The following is a 26462-nucleotide window of genomic DNA, read 5'->3' as shown; positions in this document are numbered from 1 at the left end:
CTAAAAGCAGCGCCTCCCTCTTCCTCTCATCTTCGAACGCTCTCTAAATCAAGGGGGACACGTTGCAGTCAAAAGAGCAGAGAGGAGAGACGGGACACAGACGCTGGGACTGTGTGTCCCAGTCGGTTCGTGTGCATGTGTTATGACAGAAACCATTGTCACATTTAGGCCTCGGTGAGATTGATGCCATCCTGTGTGACGCAGACATACAGATGTGACAAAATACAAAACGTCAGGACGCTCACATCCCGGATTCCACTATTTTACAGACCAGGTGCTGTTTATGAGAGTGAAGCCCACTCATTATTGCTAAGTGTATAAACCCCCCCCATCTCTTCTTGGATGGCAAGGCAGGCATTAAAACTGTGAAGCTTGCGCCCCCTGCTGTTTGTCCTGGCTTCTTCATCTCTAATTACCACCCAGGAGACTCCAGAGATCTTCTCTCACTGACAAGCTGTCTGAGAAAGAGAACGAAACCAGCCAAGCAGATTTTTCATGTGATCTACTCCTGAAATAGTCCACTTGCGCTTAACAAGTTGTAAGAGGTGGGGACAGCGCTGTTATTCGTTAGTAGGTTTCAGGCTGCCCTGTGTTTCACAAAGTCCCCTCACATGACTCACACGAGGATCTAAAAAGACACAAACACGACTTTCAGGCTCAGTTTCTCTGAAAATATGTCTTTTCCCTCGATCGCAGAATCCAGTGGGACCCACCAAGTGGGTGTTGTGCTATGTTTGGAGGTGTGCAGGATATTGATTGTTCATCCACAGTCATTAAAGAGACAGGAGAATGTGGCCATGTCACCTCTGGGACTGAGTAGGAGAAAAAGAGAGAGAATAAGTCCATGTGAAAAGCCATAGAGGATGTTTGTGAGAGTGAAGCGGAGGAGGCATGTCAGCCTGAGAAGGAAGTGCTCTGCAAAACCGCTGAGAGCAGGACCCATGATGGTACCTCCACAGCTGGTGACACAACCACGAATCTGTGTGTGTGTGTGTGTGTGTGTGTGTGTGTGTGTGTGTGTGTGTGTGTGTGTGTGTGTGTGTGTGTGTGTGTGTGTGTGTGTGTGTGTGTGTGTGTGTGTGTGTGTGTGTGTGTGTGTGTGTGTGTGTGTACGAGTATGACAATGAATGATTTCAGTGGGATCTGCATGGCAGAGTAGGGGCTGTGTTCTTCCTGTGTGAAAATGCATGTGCAGTTTGAGTGTGTGCCGTGTGCTGTATGTCTCAGATGTGTGTGGGCGGGCTGAGTGGGAACATTGGGAGACTGAAGATGCTCGAGCCTGTTTCTCATAAAGTGAACAAGACTGCTTGGGCGTATTAAGCAAGCACAATGTTACTCCTTTGTGATATAAACAGCCTTATTGCAGTAAAGGTACCACATGTATTCCAAAACCTTTGACGGGTGCATGTGAATTACTATGTGGTGTTTTCCCAACTATGCACCTGATGACAGGATGGAAGCATTTGATGGAAAATCACCAGCAATATATCTATTTAAATTGCCCTATCTGTAAATATTAGAAATGCATAGTGAATGTTGTGAATGTTTCAGCGTCGTGGTAATCTGCTCTTTCCAATCAGCAACCTGCTTATATTGCAGTAACAAAAGAAAAAGAATGAATGAGCAGTTTGTTGATGTTGTAGTGTTTTCCCCCCCACAAAACAGTGAACATAAAATAAACTGTTCGAAACAAACATCCTTATCCTTCTTGACAAAACCCCTTCGCTCGGATTAATGAAGTTTAAAACAGACATGTCACCGTATATTTAAGGTGGATTTATTTGTGCGATGCCATGACTGTACAGCAAAGTGCAGCAAGTTACTATGCAGTTAGATTTAAAGCATGAAACAGGATTTTTTTTTTTTTTTAACATAAGTCAAACAAGTCAAACCCAGCAACACAACATAGAGCATATTGAACCAGTGTGTCATAAAGGTAAAGCTGTACCAAATGCATCCGGAAAAAAAAAGTGTAATTAATGCATGCTGTTGTGGAAGATCAGATTTATAGAATGTGAGAATCAATGTGAAACTGAAAATCAAGGCAATTGCAATCTCAGAATAAACAGAACATACGTAGCTACTCTTCTTTTGATATTTTTGATGTTTTAATAATTTTAGTAAGCAGCTCAAATAATACATTATGTTCCAGATACAAGCACACCAGGAAACAATGCAAAATAAGAAATAACTTAAGCCACAGAGTTACGCAAAGTCTAATGCTGATGATGCATACAAGGTTTATACACAGATGGTACGAACTGATCCTTGCAAAATAAGCCCCGTTTAGCATTTAGAGGACATTCATTTTTCACGTTCACAGATCATCATCTAAAAACTAGCACACTACCAGAAGTTTCACAAGTACATGCAGTGAGTTGCAAATTCTGGGTCAAAGACATCCGTACTGATGAGGCTGCTGGAGAAGCAGAGAAGGAGTGTTAAAGTTCACGAAAATTCACAGAACACACCCTCAAGACTGCTCATTTTTCTACTGATAATTTAGGTTGAAAAAAGAAAAAACACGACTCCTGGGATAAAAAGGTGTGTCTGAAAGCCAGACCAGTCAGCTGACGCCATCGCCAGCCATCTCCCGCTACCTTGCTCCCCTCCCCCTCTTTCTCTTCATCCAGGTCAGGGCAGGGGTGTCACTGCTCTGGCACAGATGTGTCGTCGCTCTCTACTGCCCCCGATCCTCCTGTCGCTAAAAAGAGAGAAACAGGCGAGGCGTGAGGCACCGCAGAGCCTGGAAAAGAACAGTTCCTGTGTGCGCTTGTCAAGATTGAACAGTGTGATACAATCAGAAAACGTACATGTGGGCGGATCTTTTGTAAAAAAAAAGACAGAACACTTGATCAAAACTCAATATTGAGCTGCTACTTACGAATGAGTCATTTTCAAGGAATCTTTCTACAATACAATTACATTGAAGTAGAATTTACCCTTTAAGATTTAAAGTATTGAATTCAAACTTTCATGGTGACGGCTAACATAACTGAAGAGCTTAATAAAAAAAAAGGAATTATTGTGAAAAGGGGGTCTACCCCAATGGGAGGTACCATGGACGCTCGATTCCAGTTCGACAGGCCCATTAATTCTGCTCGGCCCTCGGAAGCGTAAGTATATTGTACCTAAAGCACCTGGAGCTATAAATACTTCTACAAAAGCATGCGAGGCGGCCAGCAAATGGGTTAGGGAGAACCATTGACATAGATTCCTTGTCTCAGCCACATCCCCAAAGAAAAAGCTGCTGTCTTACAGGGAAGTGAGAAAATTCCGAGGGATGGGTCTCTTAATGCCTACTCCAGTTTACATGTTCAAGTTTCAAAAAATACAAATTGAGTGGCTGTCTGATGTAAATGTGAGGTTATGAGTTTTAATACTTTCATTTTGTGTTATTATTGTCTGCAGAAATGTCTTGGAAAGGTTTTGGTTTGTATCAGCGTGAGAACAAATCTAAATGCCACCGTTGCTTGTTTTGAAATCATCAACATTACAAGGAGACAACAGCAACAACATCTTGGGACTGATTGAATCCTCAAACCACTGAATAAAAGTCATAAAGCATCCTAATGTGGTGACAATGTAACTTGACCTTTTCAATCTAAACCAACTGCTCGTGAACATGTTTTCTCTCTCATGACTTGACGCCACATCTAGAAGAAGATTCATCTAAAACCACTTTTGACAGAAGATTTAATTGAAAGATTCAATCATCTGTTGCTTGAGTCCTCATGGGGTAATTAAACGAGTCACTCGGTTTTGTGTTGCATTAATCACATGTGGTCTTAACCATAATGGGCTCTAATCGGTGTATTTAATTGTCTATGGCTTTTAAACGGGCTTCTTTCCTGTGTGTAAAACGATAAATCAGGTTGTGTTCCTGCGTCCTGCTCAAGTGTTCGACGCAAAGGAAGGATTGGCCCCACTCTCGTCTTAAAATGGGACATACGTAAAATCAAAGAAGATGCATGTTCTGCTGACAACATGGAGAATTTCCTTATAACATCCCACTAAATAGCAAAACTGCTTCCACTCACAATACTCTGTAAATACGCAACCTATGCTCTCCATCACTTACCTTATGTCACCTACTGTAGCTACACCTGTTGATGGGAGCATCTCCTACCATCCTTAAAGTCACTACCCATAATGCCATCATCGACGGCATTATGTGACCTTGTCTTATCCCTCGTCCTACACCACTGACCTGTGTCCCCCCGGCTGCCGTTGAGCACATCCCCAGTGCTGCTCACCTCCTCCCCTTCCGCTTTGTCCTCGGGCTTCATCTTCTTGCGGGTCATGTGGCCCCGGAAGCCGGCCTGGATCTTGGCGGCAGCCCTGTTGGCCTCTGGGTCATCCAGGGGGATGTCCATGATGTCCTCCTCCTCCTGGGGCCGACTGCACTCCTCCTGTAGAGAAGGGCCACAGTGTATTGGTTGTTCACAGTAGGACAGCATATCAAAGAGTGTTTTATCCCTTCAACACTCTCATCCTTAACAGATTGTGAACTTCTTTTGTAAAGCATATATGCTACAACATTGTCGTTTTGACAGCAACGAATGTGGTTGTTGTCATGTGTATTACATGACTCCAGTGGGTGCTCTCTCGAGGCCAGTAACTGACATTTAACAGCAATAACTTAATTGCTCTCCCTTTCTCTTGTTGTCAGAAGATCTCTAAATACACTGCTGGAGGAAACATGTCAGAGACGGACTGTTTTGTGATTAATTACCATGGTCTGTTGTCAACTTTTGGCTAAAAATTATGAACCAGTAAAAATGTGACTGCAATCAACAGCAGCAGCTCATCCAGAGACTGAAAGTACGGCATCCACTGTCCCACAGGAAACGTGGAGAGGGTGGGCGCGGGGAGAAATCCTGGCTTGTCATAAAGTGGCAGAGGAAAAAAAAACGCCGAGGCTGTCGACGAGTTATGTAAACACCAATTCAGATTGTGTGGCCAAAAAGGGATCGGCTACACCCCGAGCTTTTGCTTATAGAGACAGATTGGCATTTCACACAAAGGCAGCTCGCAAAACAAGCCCACCACCATCCCACTACCTCAGTGAGGCAGTGCTGCATGTCTCCAGTGAAACCCCTCCAGTGTAGGAGTGTGGCCACCCACCTGTTCAGCCAGTGTTCATTAGCCTCTGTGTCTGACTGCTCACTGAGCAGCCACAATCCGGCTGCAGCCGAGATGCAGGGTTCTGCCAGCTACACTCCATCTCAGGGGGATGGTGGTTTTATTGCCTCTACATGCATTGATTCTCTGATATTCTGATAAAATTCTCAGGTAATATTAACCACTTGAAAAAAGCTTAACAGCCTTTAGAAAATATGGTTTTACATTGTCACTTCTCTGTAAAGAAATCAACCCATTGAGATTCATAAGCACACAAATTGTTACATTAACTCTCGTGAAGCGACAACAACATCAACACACGGCAGGGTGCAGTGTGAGGACAACCAAACACCCGTAAAAACCATTAGTACTTAAAAAGTGAATCAAAATGAAAGAGAAAACGTCTTTAAAAAAGTTAATCTGAAACTTTTACTTACATTATGACACTCCATGTTTCTCAGAGATGACTTCAGTCTTCAGGTGAGCTGATCTAGTGTGACTTGTTCGCTTCAATTTCTACGCGGACCCAGCAAAGCTGTGTTTGAACGAGTCTCCGGTATAATACAGATGCCTCACTGGCTTTTTACTAACAATCACTGTATGTTCAGGAACACCCGCTCACGCACACGGAGTGAGAGAGAGAGAGAGAGAGAGAGAGAGAGAGAGAGAGAGAGAGAGAGAGAGAGAGAGAGAGAGAGAGACCTACAGCCACAGAGAGAGGACGGGAGAAAGAGGGAAAAAGAGGGAGGGAGGGATGGAGAGAGAGACCTCCTACAAACATGTGTTCCATCTTTTCAGTCTCATTAAGGTTGCTGACCTACTGTGTTCACATTACTGTAACAGACCTTTAACAGACTAGCAACCGCCAATATGAGGAGTCATAGAAATACGCGGAACTCGTGAGTATTTCACTGATTTAAAGTTTAACACTTTTGAAACAAGTGAAAATGATAGAATTGTTGAGTCTGGATACCAATAAGGAAAATGCAAAGTGACAACCGCATTGGAGTGAGCATCATAGAAACTTCACAAGTTGCAGTGTTACAATAATAAACTCATTTAAACAGATGACCAACATAGAAATACTATGCAAAAGCCAGATGGTCATGAAACAATAATTGCTGACTATCAAACTCTACTATTAGTGTGAAAATAAAGAAGTGTAAGCATCTTGGACTGCTTTACACTAGGAGGTGTTATAAATTTATTAGAGGCAGAGCGAGCGCGCAGCCCTCTCCATCCCTCTGATCCCAGCTGGTATGGCCGCCCACACTCCTCTGCCAGCCTCAGAGACAAGACGGAGAGGGAGAGGAACAGAAAGTATCCATTTATCTGAGTTATTCCTCTGACATTAAACGCTCTCCCACTGGTTTGCTAATCACTCAGACAATATGCTGAGTTATCCTCGGGCCTAATTTCACTACGCTGACACCCTTTATTAATCAATTCACTTTGGTTATTTGTAGGAGTGATAAACTCCTACAAATTGAATTTTACTGATATCAATCGCAGCTGTCTGCACATATCAGCCAAATCATTAGTGTATAAAACACAGTATTTATCCACCTAAGATGATCAGAGGAGGATCATAGTTTGCACTTATGAGTAAAAGGTGTAAAAGTTAAAATAAAAAAGACTTGGAGAGGATTCTGAGATACTGAAGGTAGGTCACTGTGAGAGTAGTTGGCCTACATACTGCACAATTGTGTTCCAGCTGAAATAAATCCTAAGCAAGAGTACACTGCATTTAGAAATAGAAAACATGCTCTTTTACTGTTTAATGAGTCAGTTAGAAACTGATATTAAAAGGTACATTACTGATACAGATGGTGCCTAGCAACTATCAGCATCATTAATTCTGTGATGACACTAAGAGAGAGCAGGATGGTGAGGGGTTACCATGGTAACATTCTCAGTACCCCTTCCTACACTCCCTCCCTGTGAGTGTTTGGAGCTCTGTTGGTCCAGACAAATCAGACCTAGCTAACTGTGGCAGCAGTGTAAAAAAAAAAAATGTTAAAGGCCTGATTTGCAAGACAAATCGTTCAGTCTGTTTTTTATGATGACAGGCTACTGAATTGAGTTTCAATCTGTGGAGGCAGTGCAGGCTCCCAAGACGGGAGTGAATCTGGCAGTAACAAAGCCAATGTATTACAGTTTCATGAGCATGCGGCAGAGTAAAGGCCTTAAACAGCATTGTGAGCAGAAATGCAGATTATGCTGAAGTTTGAGACCAAAACTTCTGCACAGCTCAGTTCGGGCGATTGAGATTACGAGCCCCTTGATGATGTTCAAAGTTTGTCAGAGCAACTGCCACACGTCATCCAGAGGATGAACTATTTTGGAGATATTTTCAGTCACCTACCCCTGAGAACCCAGGGGAGAAAGAAAAAATGTGAGGGGCATTGTTGACTTGTCCTTGAAGGGTTTATTTATATAGGCTACTGGAGACAAGAATGGGAACAGAACAGACTGTAACCGGGCTCAGACAACTCTGCATGACAACTGTAGAAACTTTTACACTCCGACTGCTGAAGAAAGTGGATTATATTCAAATATATAAATAATATATCAAACTTTACCTTGTCAGTGCTCTTCTTCTCCTCTGTCTCTAGTGTGTCTGTTACAGATGCGCGTGGTATTTCTTCTCCTTGCTGATCAGCAACTGTCCCATCTGCAACATGAGCGATGTCGATGCTCTCCTCTTCACACACTGCATCACTCATTTCCTCTTCTTCTGCAACTTTTTCTCCTTCCTCTGATGTGGCCTCTTTTTCTTCCCCTGTACGCTCAGGCCATGACTCTACACCCGTTCCCTGATGCTCCTCCGTTAGATGCTGTGTACTTGTTTCGAAAGTCTCACTCTCGCCCTCCGTGTCTGCTGTTGCTGTATTTGATGCGGTTACTTGTGATGAATGGTTTTCTGCACCATCATCATTAATGTCTTCATCCTCCCTCTCGATATAACCTTCTGTATTTCTGTCCTCTTCGTCTCCTACACCCGTGTCTGTTGTCTCCTCTATTTTTAAATCAGCGTCATTTGACTTTGTCTCTTTCTCAGAAACCTCACTCTGGAGAAATGTCCCTTCTCTTATCTTCTCGTTATCGTCAGTTGTATCATCAGTTTCATCATTTGTGTTCTTTTCGTCTGTTTCGGTGTTGGGCCAATCAGATGGGCTGCTGTTTAATTTACCTTCTCCCTTGTCTTCATCACTGTCATTGAAATTAGAGTCATTTGTGGCCACCTCTTCCTGCATTATATCAGATACTTTGAACTGACTTTCCATTTCCTCCCCTTCAGACTTCAGTTCTTTTTCAGCTCCCCCTGTTTCGGGTTCATCTTGGTGTTGTGGGCCAGATATATTTTGGTCTGTTGACACTGCAGTAACCTCCTTGGGCTCCTCTCCCTGTTGCATTTCTAATATCTCACTCTGCAACACCTCTCCTGAACCCTCTTCCTCTGGCTGTTTCTCCTCAGCCTCAGTAATTTGCTGAGCCTCTGGAACATCTTCAAAGCTAATCTCAACCAATGAATCCTCCTTTGGTACAGTATCACCATCTAAAACACCCTCGATATTAGCTAAACTTTCATGTGGTTCCCCAGAGGAAGCTTCAGTCTCTGTTTCCTCCTCCTCCTTTGTTTTTTCTGCCTGATCTTCTGCTTCTTGTTGATTATCCTCAGGGGTCTCAAACTGAGACAGTGATGATTGTGCAACAGTTTCCTCTGGCGGCGGTTTAAAGCTTTCCTCTTCATCGCTGTTAGTCTCCTTTTCAGAAGTGGCTCTTTCGTCTGTTCCTCCAAGCTCTGTAGCACAAATGTCCACGTCAGCAAGTCCAGAATGCGGATAGATCTCGATTGGTTCTTCTCCTTCGGTATTTCCCTCTTCTCTCGACTCTTCAATCTCCTTCTCTACAGCAGCAGCTTCTTGTTTATCACCCCCATTATCTTCTGTCACTCCTAACTCCTGAGCACATACATCTACGTTGGAAAGCCCACTGAATAATAGCATGTCAGCGGATGCCGGCTGAGGTACATCTGGGTCTGGAGCAGAGCTGATATCTTTTTCATTAGCTGCCCTTCCATCTTTATGTACTGTTGGGTCTTTGTCCTCCTCCATCCCACGCTGTTCATCTGACTGTACATCTGCAGCAGGGGGGCTGTTGATTGATTCTCCTTCTGAAAGTCCCCTTTTCATTGAAACACTAGAATTCTCTGCAACAAAGTGTTTATCTTCTTCTTCTCCTTCTCCTTCTCCTTCTTCTTCTTCTTCTTCTTCTTCTTCTTCTTCTTCTTCTTCTTCTTCTTCTTCTTCTTCTTCTTCTTCTTCTTCTTCTGTGGTTTCAGTTACACCCCCCTCTTCAGAGACTTTAGGTTGTGTGGTAGATAGTTCCGAAGCTTCTGCTGAATGACTTGATTCATGTGCAGTTTTGGACTCATCTAAAAAGCACCAATTGAAATGAAAGACTTTAGGTGAGAAACGTTCAGTGGGAACATGGGGGAAATTCGAGCGATGACATAAGTGAAGGTAATGCTTTTCAAAAACCATGCGATGTAATCTCTCTGTTGCCTCTGTGACCCTCATCTGGAACCTGTCACTGGGCAGGTTGGTCCTGCTCTCTCCTCTCACTCCTGACACTGCAAACCTCACAGTGCTTCAGATACTGAGCTGACGTACCATGCTAGTTCTGGGCCTCAATTCCACAATGTAGTCCTCTTTGGAGATCTTAACATGGATTTTTACAATGGAAACACTGAAGCATGAGATTGGACCACACTAGTAGTCCATCAGTATTAACAGCCAAGCAGGATGTGTTTTCACCCCTTTCGATCTGGATCAGGGGGAAGATCGAAGATTTGTTTTCCTCTTGCTTTAACATTGCGAGATGGGGCTTTTTTCCGCATTTTCATAGATTTCTCTGAGAATAATTCATAGATCCTGATAGCATGCTTAGAGGACTGATATTTATGAATGTGTGAAATTTGGAGCAATTCCAAACCGAGGTCCAGATTTAGTGAATTTAAATGTGGTTTCATAAGGGGAATGTTGGGCCTTGGTGGAGGTATGCACTCTACTTAGTGCCATTTCAGTTATTTTATGGCTTTTTAATTGTTGTATGTAGGTAAAAATCTCAGAGCAGGTTTTGCCCCATAACTCCAGTTATACGACTTGGCTTGTATACTCCTGATTCTATTTTTCTTTTTATAATCCACACGGAAATCTCAGCTGTGTCTACAGAAAAACCTCACACCAAATGACTCCGGTTGTTATCATTTTAGTAATAGACTTAAAAATGTTGTATTCATCTCTACGTGTCGCTATTCTTTCCCTCATGCTCTCCCTCTCCGGTTGATCCTCCTGGCTGTTGATAGCAAATAAGGTGAGACTCACTTGGACTTGTGATCTCTGGTGGAGGCTCTTTCTCAGGACTTGCCTGTCAGGGTGAAAATAACAAGAAATGTGTGCTGGTAAGGAGAGACTCACTAATAAACAGAGGAGAGTTTATTTAGGTATGGTGAGCAAAGTAGGTGTACTGTATGTACTGTAGGTAGATCTTATACCTCAGAAGCCTTGAACGCGTGGTTGTTGTAAAACCTGTCCTCCAGTTTAGCAGCCCACTCAGCCGGGTCCATCCCACTCTCTTCAGGAAAAAAAAAGAAGAAAATATATATTTGACAGCATCTTATTGCAGCACGATTCTGCCACTTTGCTGAAAATAAAATCCCTTGAGTCATCGTGGTGAAAGACTTTCTCGAAATAATGACTTGCCCACTCAAAATAACGCCTTAGGAACCCCAAATAAAGGCTTAGTATGTCATAATTTATGATTTATTATCTCTTTTATTAATTGCGACTTGCTATCTTATATATATGACTCTTGACTTTTTAATCTCATAACTACGACGAATTATCTCATAATCATGTTTTAACATCTCATAATCTCGATTTTATTTTAATCTCATAATTTTCACATAGCATTAATCCTTTTTTTTTTGTTGTCTTTCACTGGCGGAAGTGGGCTTCCATACAAAAGTGGAGTTACCTTCTCTCTGTTCGAGCAGAGCCTTGAAGTACTGAGCAGCATATTGAGAGATGTCTTCTGGTTGGTCTCGTAAGATTTCTCGGACTAGTCCTTCCATGATCGAACCAAACCCCCGAGGGACCCGCAGGTGGGTGTTGGAGAAGGGAACTGACATTTTAGCGATAAACGGGCCGGAGAAGTTTGTTTACTTTCTTCCCCATATGCAGCGTAGAAGAAGAAGAAGAGATCGGCTGACGTTAGCTGGTAAAGAATATACCGGTAACTTAACGTTTTATAGTTTATAGTCACCACACAACACGTAAACTCCTTAGATATATATATTAAATAAGATTCATTAAAATAAGTTACCTATACCTGTTACCTGAAATAACCTGTAACTCGTGTCCACCTTTACATTGAACTGCTAAAGCTAACAACAGTAGGCGTTCAGTTGACACTCGTTCCTAGGCAACGACTCCAACTACGGATACCGACAAGGCACACGTTTTTATAAAACTCAAACTGTTTATTTGATATAATGTGGGAACTGTCTTTTATTTACCTTTTTATTTTAGTTCATTCATTTTTTTCGCCATGGATTTTGTGAAGCGCTTGCTAAACCTTGTTTAGATAAGTGCTATACAAAAAATGTATTATTATTATTATTGTTATTAGTATTATTATTATTATTATTGCAGGTACATTTAAACACAGCACACAGAGTAATAAGGACACAAGACAATCGCATTATAATAACAAGATCAGTTTATTGAGGTGTATTTCTGCTCAGGCATATGTGATGACTGCATACTCGGAGCTGGAGCTCATCTGGCGGCTGACCTCTCTGGGCAGGAGCACGTGCAGCCGGTCAGCTGATCGCGAGGCCTGCAGGTGAGGCGCCGGTTCACCTCTCCACCACTGGTGCAAAACAAGCAGAAACAATGTGAACTCCGGAGATGTCCTCCCATCGTGCTCTCTCCTGACATCACCAGTGACAGTAACAGATGGAGGTGGGTGTAGCCTGTGTTTTACACGTGACACTAGCATATTTATGGTAAGATTCCACTCCTTTCAAAAGGTGTTTGTGGTTTGGTTTGCAGTCGAACCTTGCAGTCTGCAAATAGGTAGAGTGACATTTGTTTAAAATGTGCACAATCTAATTCGATACCTCTGCAGTGGATCATGCCTTCATGAAGTACAGGCTCAGGTTTTATTTAAACAGTTGTGAAACATTGTGATTCAACTTCAGGATTATTTTAGAAGCCATGTTAATGGATCTTCCCCCTGACAAGAGAGTTTATTTGAACATATGTGATATATTTAACTTAGATAAATAAACATGTAACTGACTGTGTGGCAGTTTATACAGAACTGTAATTATGAAATGCATATGATCGTACAAACATGTACATTTATGAGTAAAATCAATCAAAACAAATGGTAACATTATGGGAAAATTAACATGTAACTTTATATTTTTTAATCTTTTGTTTTGCTACCCCCAATTCACTTATGCTCTATATTTACATAGCTCCCATGTTAACCTATGCTGTGAGTTGGCTATAAAGTAACGGCTCTTTCATTTAGGATGACATAATCTGGCTCAATGTAAATGGTAAATTATGTAGCACATTTCTATTCCTGATGATCACTAAAAGCATTTTATAGTACAGTTGTGCCTCCGTACACACACCAGCTTTAGATTCATGATTGTGATCCAAGGTTGCAATGACATGCTCAGAGCAGAATGGAGAACAGGAAGCTGTCCTTTGAATTTATGATTCATCAAGGTGAATGTGATAAACCAGTTTATCCGGAAGTCCTGTCCCTCACCTCTTTCTGGTCTCCAGGAGTCAAGTAGCCAACCTGAGTGAGCTCTGGCGTACTGACGCCTCGGACAGTGATCATTATGTCAGCATATGGAACTTCAGTGTCGCTCTCATCGTCTGCGTCAAAGATATTATACAGTATATCACAGATTTTCAGTCTTTGCATTCTAAACAGTGATGATGTGTCTCTCAGGTTAGATGTGTGCTGTTACTGTTCCAGAGGTGATTTACCTGGTGTTGGAATTCTCAAAGCTACTCTTTCATTTTGTGTTGACATTGACCCTTTGGGAATATGATGGGTAAGAATGACAAGACTGCATTTGAAGGCTGAAATTCTGACATTTTATATTGTATATTTTAAACTGTTTACCCATCACTGGTGAGACAGCATGAAGTGGTAGTGTTGAGCTGAAACAGCAATAGATAAGCAAATAACTAACAAAGAATCAGATTTCTTTAAGGTTATTAGATACAGGTTTACCCAAACAGAAATGTGTAAATTGTACTCACCCTGACCTGGAAACAACAGGCTCCCCTGCAATGTGTGAGATTGTTACCACAATGACACAGAGATAGAAATGACATATATTCAAATCTAACTGATCTTACCGCATATTATCTAGCTTTGTAATCACCTTTATCATTCCAGCTCTGTCTGATCTGGTTTACACACAGGTAAGCGGCCAATGCTGCCAGAATCATGGCAACAGCAACGGTAACTGTTACCAAAACCTTAATCCCTGTGAATTCCCCTGTTTACATTGGAGAGAAAAAACTGTGTTAAACTGGGCTGTATTTGATTAAAAGCCAGCTTTTACTTCTGCACATAATTATACAAGAGACACAACCAGTCACACATTATCTATGTTAAGTAACGTGTGCTATCTCACCTCCATTTGAATCTTTTGGCTTAGCAGGAAGGGACCCTGAGAAATAACACAAAGTATAAAAGTAATGTAAATATTTGATATGTAAAAATATTGTAATTTTTTTTAAAACCTCACCATTTTTACTGTCTGTCTTTGGGGTAACTGTCCAATGTGGGGCACTTGTTTGAACTGGGATGAAAAAGCAAAAAACGACATGTTATTGAATCTACTTCCGTTATTGTAACATTTGTTTTCTCACCTCTGTTTTATGTGGAAGATCTATCTTATTTATTATTATATTTTCACATAATAACATAATCTACCTTCCAGTTGCAGTAAAACAACACGCTCTGTTTTTTGTCGAAGTTGAGGGTCTTCCGTGTCTTGCGTGTAGCAAGTGTAGCTCTTATTGAGATCTTCAGCGGACACATTTGACAGAGAGAGAGAAATTGTGCAAAAGCTGCTTTTGCTTAATGTCCCCGGACAGTGCGAATTATCTGATGCTCCGCTCCAGCAGCCACGAACAAATCCATTGGAGCAGTTGTAGGTGCAGTTTAATGTGAGAGTGTCTCCCAACACGACTGCCAAGAATTCAGTGGGAGTCTTCATATTAACACAGCTCACAAAATCTGCAGAGAGAGAGAGAGAGAGTATAATTTGATCTACTTTACATGACAAGCTATTATTTTACAACAAACAATTCTATTCAGTAGATAAACAATATAATGACAAATAAACTTTACCTTGTGTCAACCAAAACAACAGCAATGTGAAATGGACTGAGATCTCCATCGTATTTCTGGTTCCTGATGTCTTAAAAAACCTGCAATCAAATATCTTGTGCTCCTCAGTTTGGTGATGCTTGCACCTGCAGAGCTTTTAAATACCCACACATATGCACCAACTTTGGGGAAGGGCACAGGAAGTGGTATTTGACAGGATAAGTTTCCATTCATTGCACTTGACTTCCTGGAAAATAGCATTTCAGTTGAAAGCATTAAGCTCTAAAGCTTTTACTTCTAAATGTTGGCGCGCCAATGACACACTAACATTTAAATTACCAACATCTGCATATTTATTAATAATGCAAAGAATACATTTTGCACCTGGCTTGGAGAAAAGATTCTGTACGTGATAATGTGGTTTGCACATATATCTGCAGATGCACCACTGCAGCTCAACACTGCAGAGGATGTCTGACATTCACTTTTATTTTTTAAATCCTCAGCCTTTAAAGGAAATATGGGTCTTTTGTGGAAATGCATTCAACGATAGCCTAATTTAAATGATTATAGAAATGTAACTCCTGTTCTAACCTCTAAATGAATTGCATAGGTTTTTATAAATAATTGAAGATCCACTAACAGCAACAATATCGCAGTTAGCTCTGGCACATACTCATGCATTATGAAAGTAGAAGGTACAGTTACGCAGCGTCTTTGTGCACCATTATCAGCTCGAGCGTTCACCTGGGAATCACGTTGCATGCTCCTGTTTCAGCTTCAGTGACCGAGGCCCTCTCACTTTCATCGCTTTAAACAATCAGTCACGTAGGCTCAGACCAGACAGTTGGGAATGAAAATACACAAATAACTGAAACAGAGAGGACTTGATCAAAGATCCAGCGATGATGCGCTCACGTAGAGTGATGCATCGGCTCTGTTTTTCAGCCGCATGGGTTTTTCTGCTGCTGACACAATCTGGACTCGCCTCAGGTAAGAACAGTGATTGTTAAAGGTTGTGTTTTCAGTATATTTAATACATAAAGCCAATTAAAAAAGAAGTAAATCAACCTTGAACATAGTGTCGAGTAATGACAGACTCCTACACCTTTCCTTACGTGAATTTATTTGTGTAAGAATCAATTGAGGGGAGTGCAGACCCCCCCGTCAGCAAAGAGACAGACCTCGATCAGTGCCCAGGAGGAAAACACTTCTCCCACCAGCTTTGTTTAGAGTGTCCCTCCGGCCATTTGTAAGTCATCAACAATCTTTCAAAATCATGTACTCATTGACTGTGTGCATTAAGTAGCTATAACAGAACATATATCTGTTGTATAGTTGTCCAGGCAATGTGTCTGCACCTCACAGATGCCCAGCAGGAACATTCAACCTCTACACAGGAAAAAGTGATATCAGTGACTGCAAGGTAATAAACGCGTCATCGTACAAGTCACTGCCTCTTAAACCTGTTGTGCCGTGCCTTCCCTCGAAAGAACATATTTCACTTGTCATTTATAGCAGGGATTCAGACCTTTTTCAAAGCAGACATTTTGGCTCCTGTATTTACTGCAATCCAACTCCGCAGTATTAACTCTAGCTTTGACAAGTCTAAATGTCTGCTGTTAAAAAGGGTATATTCACCTTTTACTACTTACCCTCATCACATGTGTGTTTTATACCTGAAATATCTCAAATCCTGAGTTTAACGCTGTATGACAGGTGGGGGGTGTTGTTGTCTTTACTCATTTGAATTCCGTGTGCTGCAGCCTTGTTTTCCAGGTCTGATCAGCTCAGAGGACAAAGTGGACTGCAGGCTGTGTCCTGCAGGCTTTTCATGTGACCCAGCCAACGGGACGCTCTTTCTATGCCCCCCAGGACAACATTCTCCTGAAGGGGTCCTGCAGTGTCTGGCCTGCCCCGTAGACTCCGTCTGCCCCTCTGGATTCCTGCATAAGGTGACAGTAGTGGCAGACCTTTGCATGTGTGTTTTGTATTTGAGAAAGAAAAAAAGACAATTAATTGAATCCATTTGCTTTTTCTACATGTTCCCATATTGATCTCTCATATTTTGCTTACAGTGTGGGCCTGGTAAAGAACCCAGTGTGGATCACACTGTGTGTAATGACTGTGCCCCTGGCTTCTATTCCACTGTGTGTACTGTCCAGTGTCTGCAGTGTCCAGCAGGTAATGCAGTATTAAAAGACCAATGAATCTGTTTATTTATGATTATTAAGCCATTAAACATGGGTCCTCTGTCTGTCATAGGAGGTTACTGTCCAGATAATGGAATGTCACAGCCTCTTCCTTGTCCTCCTGGTTGGTCCTCCGCTCCTGGACAGACTCACTGCCGCAGCTGTAATGACACGTCTTTGCTGTGTGGGGGAGCTGTGGCCCCCCGCTGGAACCAGCCTCTGCACAGATCCAGTCAACCCATCACCTGTCGCCCAGGAACATACAAAGACACGAGGGAAGAGTTGGCATGTGTGATCTGTCCAATAGGTTAGTGTTTTATTTCTGCTTGCTCTCATTGACGACATACTGGCTGGAAGACGCCTAATATGTATTTCAGCTTTTTTTTCTTCACTCCAGGTCATTACTGTGTGGGAGGTGTAGCTCTACCGTGTCCTGCAGGAACGTATGGCCCTAAAGAAGGTCTGCAGAGGCTGAGAGACTGCACAATCTGTCCCGCAGGTAGAGTGGCAACCCTTCTTTCTTTGTTTCACATCCAAAGATGTATCATATCACCATACCTATAAACTCACCCTTGTTTTGAATGACTTTACCAGACGTGCTATCCCGAAACAATCTTGTGACCTTACCCTATAAATACTTTCCTCAAGGGTTTTATTGTCTGGAAGGCAGCTCCCGGAGACCCATCTCCCAGTTCCTGTGCCCACAGGGCTATTACTGTGAAGAAGGCACGGCCACCCCTCATGGGTCACCTTGCCCTGCTGGCACAGCGGGGGAACAACTGGGTCAGACAAGTAGGGCAGCGTGTAAGAGATGTAGAGAAGGACGCTTCTGTCCTGCAGGTAAGTCTTAGCACTGATAGACTGACTTCAATGGAGCAACAACAAAAATTATGTAACTTTGTAACTATCGCCATACTTGAAGAAAGAACATGAAATGAGGATCAATTTTGTTCCTGCATTTTTTTTTTTTATGTGTGTGTGTGTGTGACAGGCTCATCGGGTCCTGGCTTGCCCTGCGCTCGGGGGAGATATTGCCCTGCTGGGACTTTGGAAGAAGTGATATGTCCTCAAGGCACCTTCACCCCTCATCAAGGGGCAATAAGTCAGTTTATATGCTGCATTATTTCTGTTTTATATGCACCAATCTTCGAGTAATATTTCATAACCACAGGCATCAACTGTCCCTTTATTGTTCATTTATCATCAAGTCGAAATTACTATTTGGGACCCGCTCCATCAAAACTTCTGCTGTAATTAATATGGTCCTAAAACAGTCCAGCAAAACTGTGATAATATGAAAATATAAGTGTTATTTAGCTGCCATGACGAAGCAGAAAGTACAGATGGGAAATTGCAACAGATGGATGTGAAGAGGGCAAAGAGAGGAAGTGAGTAATTTAGTGGTAAAAACACATTTGATGGCAGGCAGGAGCTGTTAGTCCACTATAGAAAAGGTGACTGAGGGAAATCAGATGATGAGCTATATGATCAGTGGGTATAGAATAGAAGAACACCACAGAAACTTCTACTGACACCTTCAAATGAATCTGACAGACATCCTAACCAAGTGGGCCGACAGTGCAATCTAATCCTGCATACATCCTCATCATGTTTGTAACTGTTTCCTCCAGGTGTGAAGGATTGTCTCAAATGCCCTGCTGGCTTTTTCTGTCCTGAGGGGGCAAGCGACCCTGTGCCATGTCCACCAGGCTCCTTCAACCCCCTGGAGGGTCAGGACGAGCTGGCTGATTGCAGGGAGTGCTACGCAGGGAAGGCCTGCACACAGGTTGCTCTGAGAGCCCCGGATGTGGACTGCATGCAGGGGTACGTAATCTATTCCGGTTCAGGAAAAGGTTTGCTTCAGTGATTCTGCAAAGTTGTGTTTTCGATCCTGTACATTTTAATAGGTACTGAGAAATCTGTAAAATAGACATGACATGTTAGTCTGTGGTTTTGCTTGAATCCTATAGGTTTGTGTGTCCTCCTGGTTCCTCTAAACCCAACGACCCAACCAACGCTTGTCCCCCGGGGACACTGAGCAACCGCACTGATCTCACTGACCGCTCCCAGTGTCAGCCGTGTCCAGCACGATACGCCTGTCTTCGAGGTGCCATTTATCTTTCACACAAAAACATGTTCAGTTGGCCTTTGAGAGCACTGTTTGGTATTTCATAGCACCGCAGGGAACTAATTCAGTTGCCTCTGGCTAATAATTTGCAATTGTAATCAAAATATTGATGTAGCTATGTTTTTTTCACTGTAGTTATAAAAAGTGCTTTGGGGTTATATTATACATAATGAGAACTGAAATTAACAACAAATGTCTGCATCAATAGTCATTTACTCCCTAAAAATATTATAACATGTTTTTATAATTTCCCAAATATTGTCAATTTATTTCCTCATTGAGGTATTTAGTATAAGATGTAAAGATATTTGATTGTTCCAGCTGTACATACTGTACACCTTCCTTAAATCAATAAAATCTATAGCTCTCTAACCTTGATATCCTTGTTATTTACCTGTTATCAGGAACTGGTGGGATCCAGAGACCACCACTCTCCTGCTTTGCTGGACATTATTGTCCCCCTGGAACCATGTTCCCCACCCAGTACAAGTGTCCTGTGGGGACGTGGAACGGTCACAGTGGACAGGAAGCTGAAAGTGAGTGTCGGCCGTGCTCACAGGGCTGGTACTGTTTGGCCGGGTCCGGAGCTCCGTCAGGTCGATGCAGCTCGGGACACTACTGTCCTGAAGGTACACATGAGCTTCGCATAGTAAAGGAAGTATTTATACTGAATGAATGAATAAATTAGTTCAGTTTTGTTGTTCAGAAGTCTGCCACACAAAATCCTTCAAGTAATGAAATGTTTTACTTTTTAAACCCTAAGACTAAACACAGCTTTACATAATATGATTTCATAATTTATAGATTCGTAGCCATGACTCATTCATGTTGATATAACTCTGTGGATGTTGCATCACCAGGGACTGCATACGGCACCCAGTTCCCTTGCCCTGCAGGAACCTACAGCCTGCGGATGGGCAACAGACACAGAGAAGACTGTGTGATTTGTCCTGAAGGCTCATTCTGTCAGCAGGGCACCTCCAAACCCTCACCCTGTCCAATGTAAGTAGTAATTGTGGGTTGTTACCGGCAGGGATGTGTGAGTGTAAAGATGAGGTTTGTATGGAAGGAATTTGGTAAATGGGGTAAAATGAAGGATTTAGCAGTCATGATAAGTACTGTGGAACATCCACTCTGTTCCGTCTTTCCCCAGCTCCACATTTCGCCGTCTGAAAGGAGGTCGGAGGCTGGAGGACTGCTCTGCCTGCCCTGCTGGTTATTTTTGTCCCCACTCAGCCACTGTCAACCCCAGAGTGTGTGGAACTGGAAGCTACTCTGTAAGGCCCCATCTATAACTGGTCAACTGGCGGAACCAGTGGAAAGCAGTGGAAGCTGGAGCTGTTATAGTCTTGTCCTCCTATAAGTCGTTCTGATTGTTCTATTTTTAGATTTCCACCCACAGTGTTATCGTCTTGCATATCTCCTTCTGTGTAAATACATCTGGTAAATGGCTGCAAGAAGAGTTGTTTTATTTGTGTGTTTTCCTCTTCGCCCTTGCATTTTCAATCCATATTTTCTGTGTCCCTCCCCCATATTACTTGATATCCTTAACTTCAACCCTCTGCATCTTCCCTCATATTCTCTTGTGTGTAGGATGAGGGCTCTGTGGAGTGTTCTCCATGCCTGCAGGGCCACTACTGCAGTAATGAGACCACTAGCGAGGAAGCCATGTTAAGCGTCATGGTGTGCCCCCCGGGCTTCCTCTGCTCTCAGGGTTTGGCCCGGGACCCCCAGCGCTCGGCCACCCTCTGTCCTCGAGGCTTCTACTGCCCTGGAGGGGGCATTGTGAGTCAGAGAATGACACATACAGCTGTTAAGTTAATAAGACACTTTCTGTCCACTAATCCACCTGCACATGTGATGCACCTCACAGGATCCCAACCCCATTCCTTGCCCCGGTGGCACCTACAGTGAGTTCCCAGGTCTCCGTGACATGAGTGAGTGTGTTCAGTGTCCTGAGGGGGAGTACTGTTACTCTGAGCAGCCTGAGGAGCAGCCGATTACCAGACCTGTAAGATAAATACATGACATATACAGTGTTTTAGGGAACAAGAACTGTAGAGGGCATGTTTTTCACATTTCAATATTCATTTGTTTAGATTTTGTCAACATCAATTTTGAGATGAACAATATATTTACAAGATTTGACACAATATCCTGTATTTTGTAATGTTTCAGACAGGGGTGTGTCCTGATGGGCACTACTGCCCCCTAGGGACTGGCTACCCATATACCTACCCTTGCCAGGCAGGTCGATACAGGAATAACACACTTGGTCACAGTGGGGAGGCGTGTGTTTCATGTCCATCCAGGTATTACTGTGGCAGATCGGGAACCCATACGCCCTTAGTCTGTCCTCAGGTACTTTTTTAATATCAAAAATATAAAAAGAAATGATTTCATGCATGAATGAGACAGTTTAACCTCCACGACACAATCTCTCACCCACAACATCTCTGTTGGTAATGGCCTGTTTCTTTCTCTGTGTCTCTCTTCCTCTGTGTCACACAATCCACAGGGCTTTTACTGTCCAGAGGGCACCTCCGCTCCAGAACCTTGTCCTGAAGGAACCTACAGCTCCAGGCCTTCTCTTAGTGACAGGTCTGAGTGCTCCCCATGTGGAGGAGGCCAGTATTGCACCGGCGTGGGACTCAAGGAGCCCTCTGGAAGCTGCCAGGAGCGCTTCTACTGTCGTGAGGGAGTCAAGTCTGCAGTACGTCAACGCAGTTTTAATAATTTATTAAATAAAGCTTCTAGTCATTAATTCTTAATCCTTATCTTTATACATTTTGATCTGCATTAACTCACATAAAGTGGTTGCTCATCTTCCTGTAGATCACGAGTAAATGTGGTTAAATTAATGATAACTTCCATTCTATAGGATTGTTTTTTTATTTAAGAAGAGGGATAAGAGGAAAGAAGAGGAAAATACAGATTAAAGGAACCTTTTAAATCACTGGCTCATGTCACATTTGCATAACCAGTCTAAGCCAGTTTATAATCTCTGGTTTTCAGTGTCACAAAGAAACTCCCATAAAGAAACCTTACAAATGGGCATTTTAGGAGTGAAATCATTCACTACAGTAATGTATGTTTTCTCCTCTTTACTTATTTTTTGTACTGGGAATATGTCCAGACTCCAGTTGATGGTCCAACAGGAGGTTTGTGTCCTGCAGGAAGTTACTGTCCTCCAGCTTCCGTCACCCCCCTCTCCTGTCCCCCCGGCACATTCAGCAATAGCACCGGCCTCAGCGGACCTGAGGAGTGTGTCAGCTGTCCACCGGGGTACCTTCACTCATTCACTAATTTCTGCAATATGATTATACTGATATCCGTTGATGTATAGATGTACTATGTAAAACCGAGACCTGTAGTCTTTGTGCACTGATGTGTTTCTCCTCTTTGTCAGTTTCTATTGTTTAGGCCTCAACAACACCTCACCTTCAGATCCTTGCTTTCCTGGCTTCTACTGTACTGGTGGCTCAGCTTCGCCCGTGCAGAATGAAGCAGAAACAGGCTATTTTACCTCGGAGGGGGCATTCAGGGCGCAACCGTGTCCTCTTGGCACTTTTCAGATGGTATGAAATCATCCATACCGAATCCCCGCTCCTCTGAAAATGTGCTGTTAAAGTTAGAGAATGAGATGATGCCATAGTCAAGGTTGTTCCCTTGTCCACAGCATCGAGGTGCCCGGTCCTGTGTAGAGTGTCAGGGAGGCAAACTGTGCAACCAGACAGGCTTGTCCCAGGCACCGATATGTCCCACAGGACACTACTGTCCTCCCGGTACCTCTGTCGCTCGCCCCTGTCCTCCAGTCAGTATCTGATTCAGCTGCTCTTCTTCAGCACACTTATGATGTGTTTTCTTAGTCTGTAATATTTGCTGTCACACTTCAATCAAAGTCACACCGTTAATAATTTTTTTTGAACTTTGTGATTACTCAGGGTTCTTACTCTGACCAGACTGGGGGCGATGCTGTGCAGCACTGTCGGCCGTGCGAGGCTGGTTGGTTCTGTGGCAGGGCCGGTCTCTCTGAACCTCAGGGCCTCTGCGATCCGGGACACTACTGCACCTCTGGAGCCTCCACTGCCTCTCCAGTAAGACGGGATCAATGACAACTTAGATAAATCCACTTCCAGCAGTTTATCCGAGGAAAAAACTGTTTTTTAATCGAAATTGTCAAGTGGTCAGTATAACAAAAACTAGTTACCCTCATGATGGCGTCTTTATGTGACGTCTACAAACACAGCGTCTGAGGTTGTGCAAAGATAATGAGAGAATTGAGACAATGACTTAACTTTACAGGTGTTGCAATGACTTTAATGGACCACGGTTTTGATGTCATATCACTAACAATATCACCATCATCTTGCTCACTCATGCTTCATATTCAGCAATGTAACACGAAACCAGGTCTTTCATATTTACCATGCTGATCTCTAAATGATATATGATGAAGAGGAAATCTTTGACATTTTGTCTGCTGTGCCCTTCTTGAGGATTTATGCCGCTAATTTTGTTCAAGTGATGTAATGCTGTACTTCACACATAGCGCACACGAATCAGCGGGAAGGAGAAGGGAAACCATTTAAAGAGGTGGAGGTTGAGTGTTTCTTCTTTCTAAATTAAAGCTGTGTATTTAATTTGAAGACAGCCACTTATTTTCCACTCACTCAAAGTGTTTTCTCTCACTTGATATGAATATGAATCTGGAGACCTGTTTCCAAGTTTGCATTAGTTAAATATATAAAGTGCTTTTTGTTTTTGAATACGCTGCCGTGCGTGGGGGATGAATGACAGCTATTAACTCAAGCTGCCCACAGCTTTCATTTTTTAAATGTCAAACTAGAAATGAAAGCCAAAGTGATCAAACTTCTCTGACGATTACTCTAACAATCCCACAGGTGGCCGTGGCCTCTGGAGGTATGTGTCCTGCAGGCTACGTTTGTCCACGAGGGACAAAGGACCCCCAGCAGCACCCCTGCCCCGCAGGAACCTGGAGCAACTCTTTGGGAGCCGAAAACCTGTCCTCATGTGTGCCCTGTCCGCCAAGACGCTACTGCAACAGCACTGGGCTGAGCCAGCCCACAGGAATCTGTGATGCAGGTGAGAATTTATGACATTAGTGAGAACATTATTATCAGAACATTAATTTTATTACTTTTTTTTTGGGATAGATAAAAATGTCTGTGCTTTCTTATCTTCCATAACGAAAGTGGAACAGAAGATTAAGTAAAAAGTAAAGACCAGAAAAGATTTTGATCAAGTATAGTCAATTAATTTATATCTGTACATTTTGTATCTGCTGATTTATAGGGTATTACTGTTCAGGAGGGGCTGTGTCTCCAACGCCCTCAGGTGGACTGACAGGGGACATCTGTCCAGTTGGACACTACTGTCCAATGGGCTCAGCCTCTCCTGTACTCTGCCCTGATGGGACTCACTCAAACACTACAGGTACTGAAAAAAATGTCACGGTGCCTGTATAATAAGTGAGATAATAAATGCAGGAAGCTATTCATTTTTTTAATTCTTTTCTGTGATGAAGGAGCAGAAGTGTGCGATGACTGTCCCTCAGGGACCTACTGTCTGTCAGGAGAAGGTGTCCAGCCCTGTCCAGCAGGACACTACTGTCTCGGTGGTGGTGTCGAGGGCATCTTGCCTTGTCCTCCTGGCACCTACAGCCCTCACTTTGGACTCAGACAAGTGGAGCAGTGCCTCATTTGTCCAGCAGGTGAAAGTGTTGCCACATGTTTGTCGTCGGTGCTCTGTCTACAAGACGCTGGGAGGTTTTCCATGTGTTTAGTGAGCCGAAACCGATTTTAATGCAGCAAATTATGATGTATTTGCTGGATGTGTTGAAACCAATTCATTTTAATAAAAGCAATTATTGAATGTTTTATCAGATTTAATTTACTGGAAGGAGAATATTTTCTGTTGTGATTTGTTATTAACACTTTTTTAATGCCCTTTTCTCACTGCTATGACATTCTCCATTTCCATGCTTTAAAAACAGGGTTCTACTGTGAGGACTGGGGTCTGTTTGAACCCACTGGACCCTGTCAGGCTGGGTATTACTGCTTGGCAGGTACACATGCATGATACTTGCACAGTTTTTGACTTACTAGTGGACAATAAGTCAACCAGATGCTAAATATTGCCTGTAATCTAACTAATAGACCTGATGCTGCCTCAATTGATGAGATGACTGACTCTAACTAGAAATGTGAAACTTGTCAAGGTGTAAACTTTCAGATCCCAGATGGCAACTTCAGCACAGGAGTGGGAGGAGCATGTCCAAAGGGGAGATACTGTCCTGAAGGCACCAGTGCACCGCTGCCCTGTCCACCAGGGAGCTACTCCAACAGGTTGGTTGGGCCAAAACCTTACACACAATGTACACAGCCCTAAGTTACAGTATGTAACTATATGTTTTTTGTGCGTATGATTGCAGTCTTCATTTGACAGACATCTCTGGCTGTAGTCCATGTCCACCGGGTCACTTCTGCGGTGGTGCGGGTCTCACTCGTCCATCTGGCCTGTGTGAGGCTCGATTCTACTGTCTCGGGGGGGATACGACAGCCACAGGTAAAATGGCTAAAACACAATGATTCAATTCGTCATCCGGAAGTAGTTCATATGTTTCTTGAGTGAAATAAAATAGTGGAGATAACGAATATTGACTGTGTGACTAGAAATCGTATGAATAGGCATCAGATAGGAGAGAAACAGATGCTGATGAATGCATGAAATCTGAATGTGTGAGGGTGTTCAGTTGAGTGAATGCTCGCTGAATTAATCAGAATTTATCACATTAAGGGCTTAGCAGTCATAATCTCACTAATTTGCTTCATCTAATTTGCTTCCTTCTCCAGGCTCTGAAGGAGGTCCTTGCCCACCCGCTCATTACTGCCCTGAGGGCACCGCAAGCCCAGAGCCGTGTCCAGCTGGAACCTACAGTAACCTCACGGGCCAGTCCCTGTGTTCCCGCTGCCCCGCCGGATACTACTGTCCAGAAAAGACTGGCAACTTCACCAAGTTCCCCTGTCCCCCCGGATTCTACTGCCCTGATGGTAGATTTGCCTGAAAACACAATTAGTCATGGTTTGTGCGTGTGTTCATAGTTGAACTGAAAACATTGCAAGAATGGATCTCAGTGGAGCACATACCTCTGCCAAGGCTCAGCAGTCCCCTCGTGAAACCACATTTAAATTCACTAGAGCCGGATTTTCATTAGGATCTGCTTCAAAATGTACACACTCATCGCTACCAACCCCCTAAATACTGTTGGTCCCAAATTTTTCATCAAGATCCACACATATTTCTTAGAGAAATCAATGCTAATGTTGAAATACACCCTATCCCACAATGTTAAAGAAAGTAGAAAAAAAAAACATGGATCTTCCCCCTGATACTGATCACCATACTAATGTTATGGGTACTTTCCTGACCCATACCTCACCCTCCCTCTAAGTTTAATAGTAATCTGTCCAGTAGTATTTGCGTAATGCTGCTAACTGACAGACCGACAGACAAACAAACATCATCGCAAATGTAACCTCCTTGTCTGAAAGTAA

General features: G+C 43.0%; 3 protein-coding genes across 11 annotated transcripts in view; 1 reads left to right on the top strand and 2 right to left on the bottom strand.

The window, feature by feature from the left end:
• Positions 1-1761: 1761 nt before the first annotated feature.
• Positions 1762-11602, bottom strand: spa17 (sperm autoantigenic protein 17). 9 transcript variants are annotated; one of them, XM_034603923.1, is made up of 8 exons: positions 11528-11590; positions 11167-11357; positions 10685-10764; positions 10515-10557; positions 8257-9562; positions 7707-8151; positions 4211-4412; positions 1762-2704 (listed from the first exon to the last, which is right to left on the bottom strand). In XM_034603923.1, exons 2-8 carry the CDS (start codon positions 11318-11320, stop codon positions 2649-2651), a joined length of 2286 nt encoding a protein of 761 aa, XP_034459814.1. In that variant the 5' UTR covers positions 11321-11357; positions 11528-11590; the 3' UTR covers positions 1762-2648. The 9 variants fall into 9 exon arrangements, with proteins under 9 accessions (XP_034459814.1, XP_034459812.1, XP_034459810.1 ...); XM_034603921.1 differs by having other exon boundaries at positions 7707-9353; positions 9387-9562; XM_034603919.1 differs by having other exon boundaries at positions 7707-9562; positions 11167-11353; positions 11528-11602.
• Positions 11386-26462, top strand: part of LOC117772633 — a 62510-nt gene continuing 47433 nt past the window's right edge. The window contains exons 1-31 of the mRNA XM_034603915.1: positions 11386-11424; positions 11936-12036; positions 15514-15558; positions 15703-15817; positions 15904-15991; positions 16332-16520; positions 16644-16749; positions 16831-17064; positions 17155-17256; positions 17406-17597; positions 17749-17859; positions 18389-18581; positions 18728-18864; positions 19290-19514; positions 19746-19887; positions 20039-20162; positions 20479-20670; positions 20759-20896; positions 21064-21246; positions 21404-21598; positions 22022-22170; positions 22295-22463; positions 22565-22699; positions 22830-22982; positions 23790-23991; positions 24202-24342; positions 24434-24619; positions 24902-24973; positions 25127-25253; positions 25340-25473; positions 25761-25958. Coding sequence (XP_034459806.1) covers positions 16854-17064; positions 17155-17256; positions 17406-17597; positions 17749-17859; positions 18389-18581; positions 18728-18864; positions 19290-19514; positions 19746-19887; positions 20039-20162; positions 20479-20670; positions 20759-20896; positions 21064-21246; positions 21404-21598; positions 22022-22170; positions 22295-22463; positions 22565-22699; positions 22830-22982; positions 23790-23991; positions 24202-24342; positions 24434-24619; positions 24902-24973; positions 25127-25253; positions 25340-25473; positions 25761-25958 — 3811 coding nt within the window. The 5' untranslated portion in view covers positions 11386-11424; positions 11936-12036; positions 15514-15558; ... (3 more) ...; positions 16644-16749; positions 16831-16853. The remainder of the gene's footprint in view (positions 11425-11935; positions 12037-15513; positions 15559-15702; positions 15818-15903; positions 15992-16331; positions 16521-16643; positions 16750-16830; positions 17065-17154; positions 17257-17405; positions 17598-17748; positions 17860-18388; positions 18582-18727; positions 18865-19289; positions 19515-19745; positions 19888-20038; positions 20163-20478; positions 20671-20758; positions 20897-21063; positions 21247-21403; positions 21599-22021; positions 22171-22294; positions 22464-22564; positions 22700-22829; positions 22983-23789; positions 23992-24201; positions 24343-24433; positions 24620-24901; positions 24974-25126; positions 25254-25339; positions 25474-25760; positions 25959-26462) is intronic.
• On the bottom strand, positions 11906-14708 carry LOC117772638. The gene is made up of 10 exons (XM_034603933.1): positions 14587-14708; positions 14167-14472; positions 13979-14032; positions 13865-13900; positions 13610-13726; positions 13485-13509; positions 13345-13382; positions 13206-13256; positions 12979-13091; positions 11906-12063 (listed from the first exon to the last, which is right to left on the bottom strand). Exons 1-10 carry the CDS (start codon positions 14633-14635, stop codon positions 11932-11934), a joined length of 921 nt encoding a protein of 306 aa, XP_034459824.1. The 5' UTR covers positions 14636-14708; the 3' UTR covers positions 11906-11931.

This window comes from Hippoglossus hippoglossus, chromosome 13, assembly GCF_009819705.1.
Source record: "Hippoglossus hippoglossus isolate fHipHip1 chromosome 13, fHipHip1.pri, whole genome shotgun sequence".
Taxonomy (NCBI): Eukaryota; Metazoa; Chordata; class Actinopteri; order Pleuronectiformes; family Pleuronectidae; genus Hippoglossus; species Hippoglossus hippoglossus.
This window is presented reverse-complemented; position numbering and strand designations above follow the sequence as displayed.

Bases quoted from the DNA above. Each gene is read 5' to 3' on its own strand.
- spa17 (XM_034603919.1), bottom strand. From the start codon at position 11,320: ATGTCAGTTCCCTTCTCCAACACCCACCTGCGGGTCCCTCGGGGGTTT. The intron at 10,558-10,684 runs GTATAAGATCTA...TCACCCTGACAG, and splicing joins ACGCGTTCAAGGCTTCTGAG to GCAAGTCCTGAGAAAGAGCC. The intron at 4,413-7,706 runs GTAAAGTTTGAT...CCTTCTCTACAG, and splicing joins AGAAGAAGAGCACTGACAAG to GAGGAGTGCAGTCGGCCCCA.
- LOC117772638 (XM_034603933.1), bottom strand. From the start codon at position 14,635: ATGGAGATCTCAGTCCATTTCACATTGCTGTTGTTTTGGTTGACACAA. The intron at 14,473-14,586 runs GTAAAGTTTATT...CTCTCTCTGCAG, and splicing joins GTTGTTTTGGTTGACACAAG to ATTTTGTGAGCTGTGTTAAT. The intron at 13,901-13,978 runs GTGAGGTTTTAA...GTTATTTCTCAG, and splicing joins AAAGACAGACAGTAAAAATG to GGTCCCTTCCTGCTAAGCCA.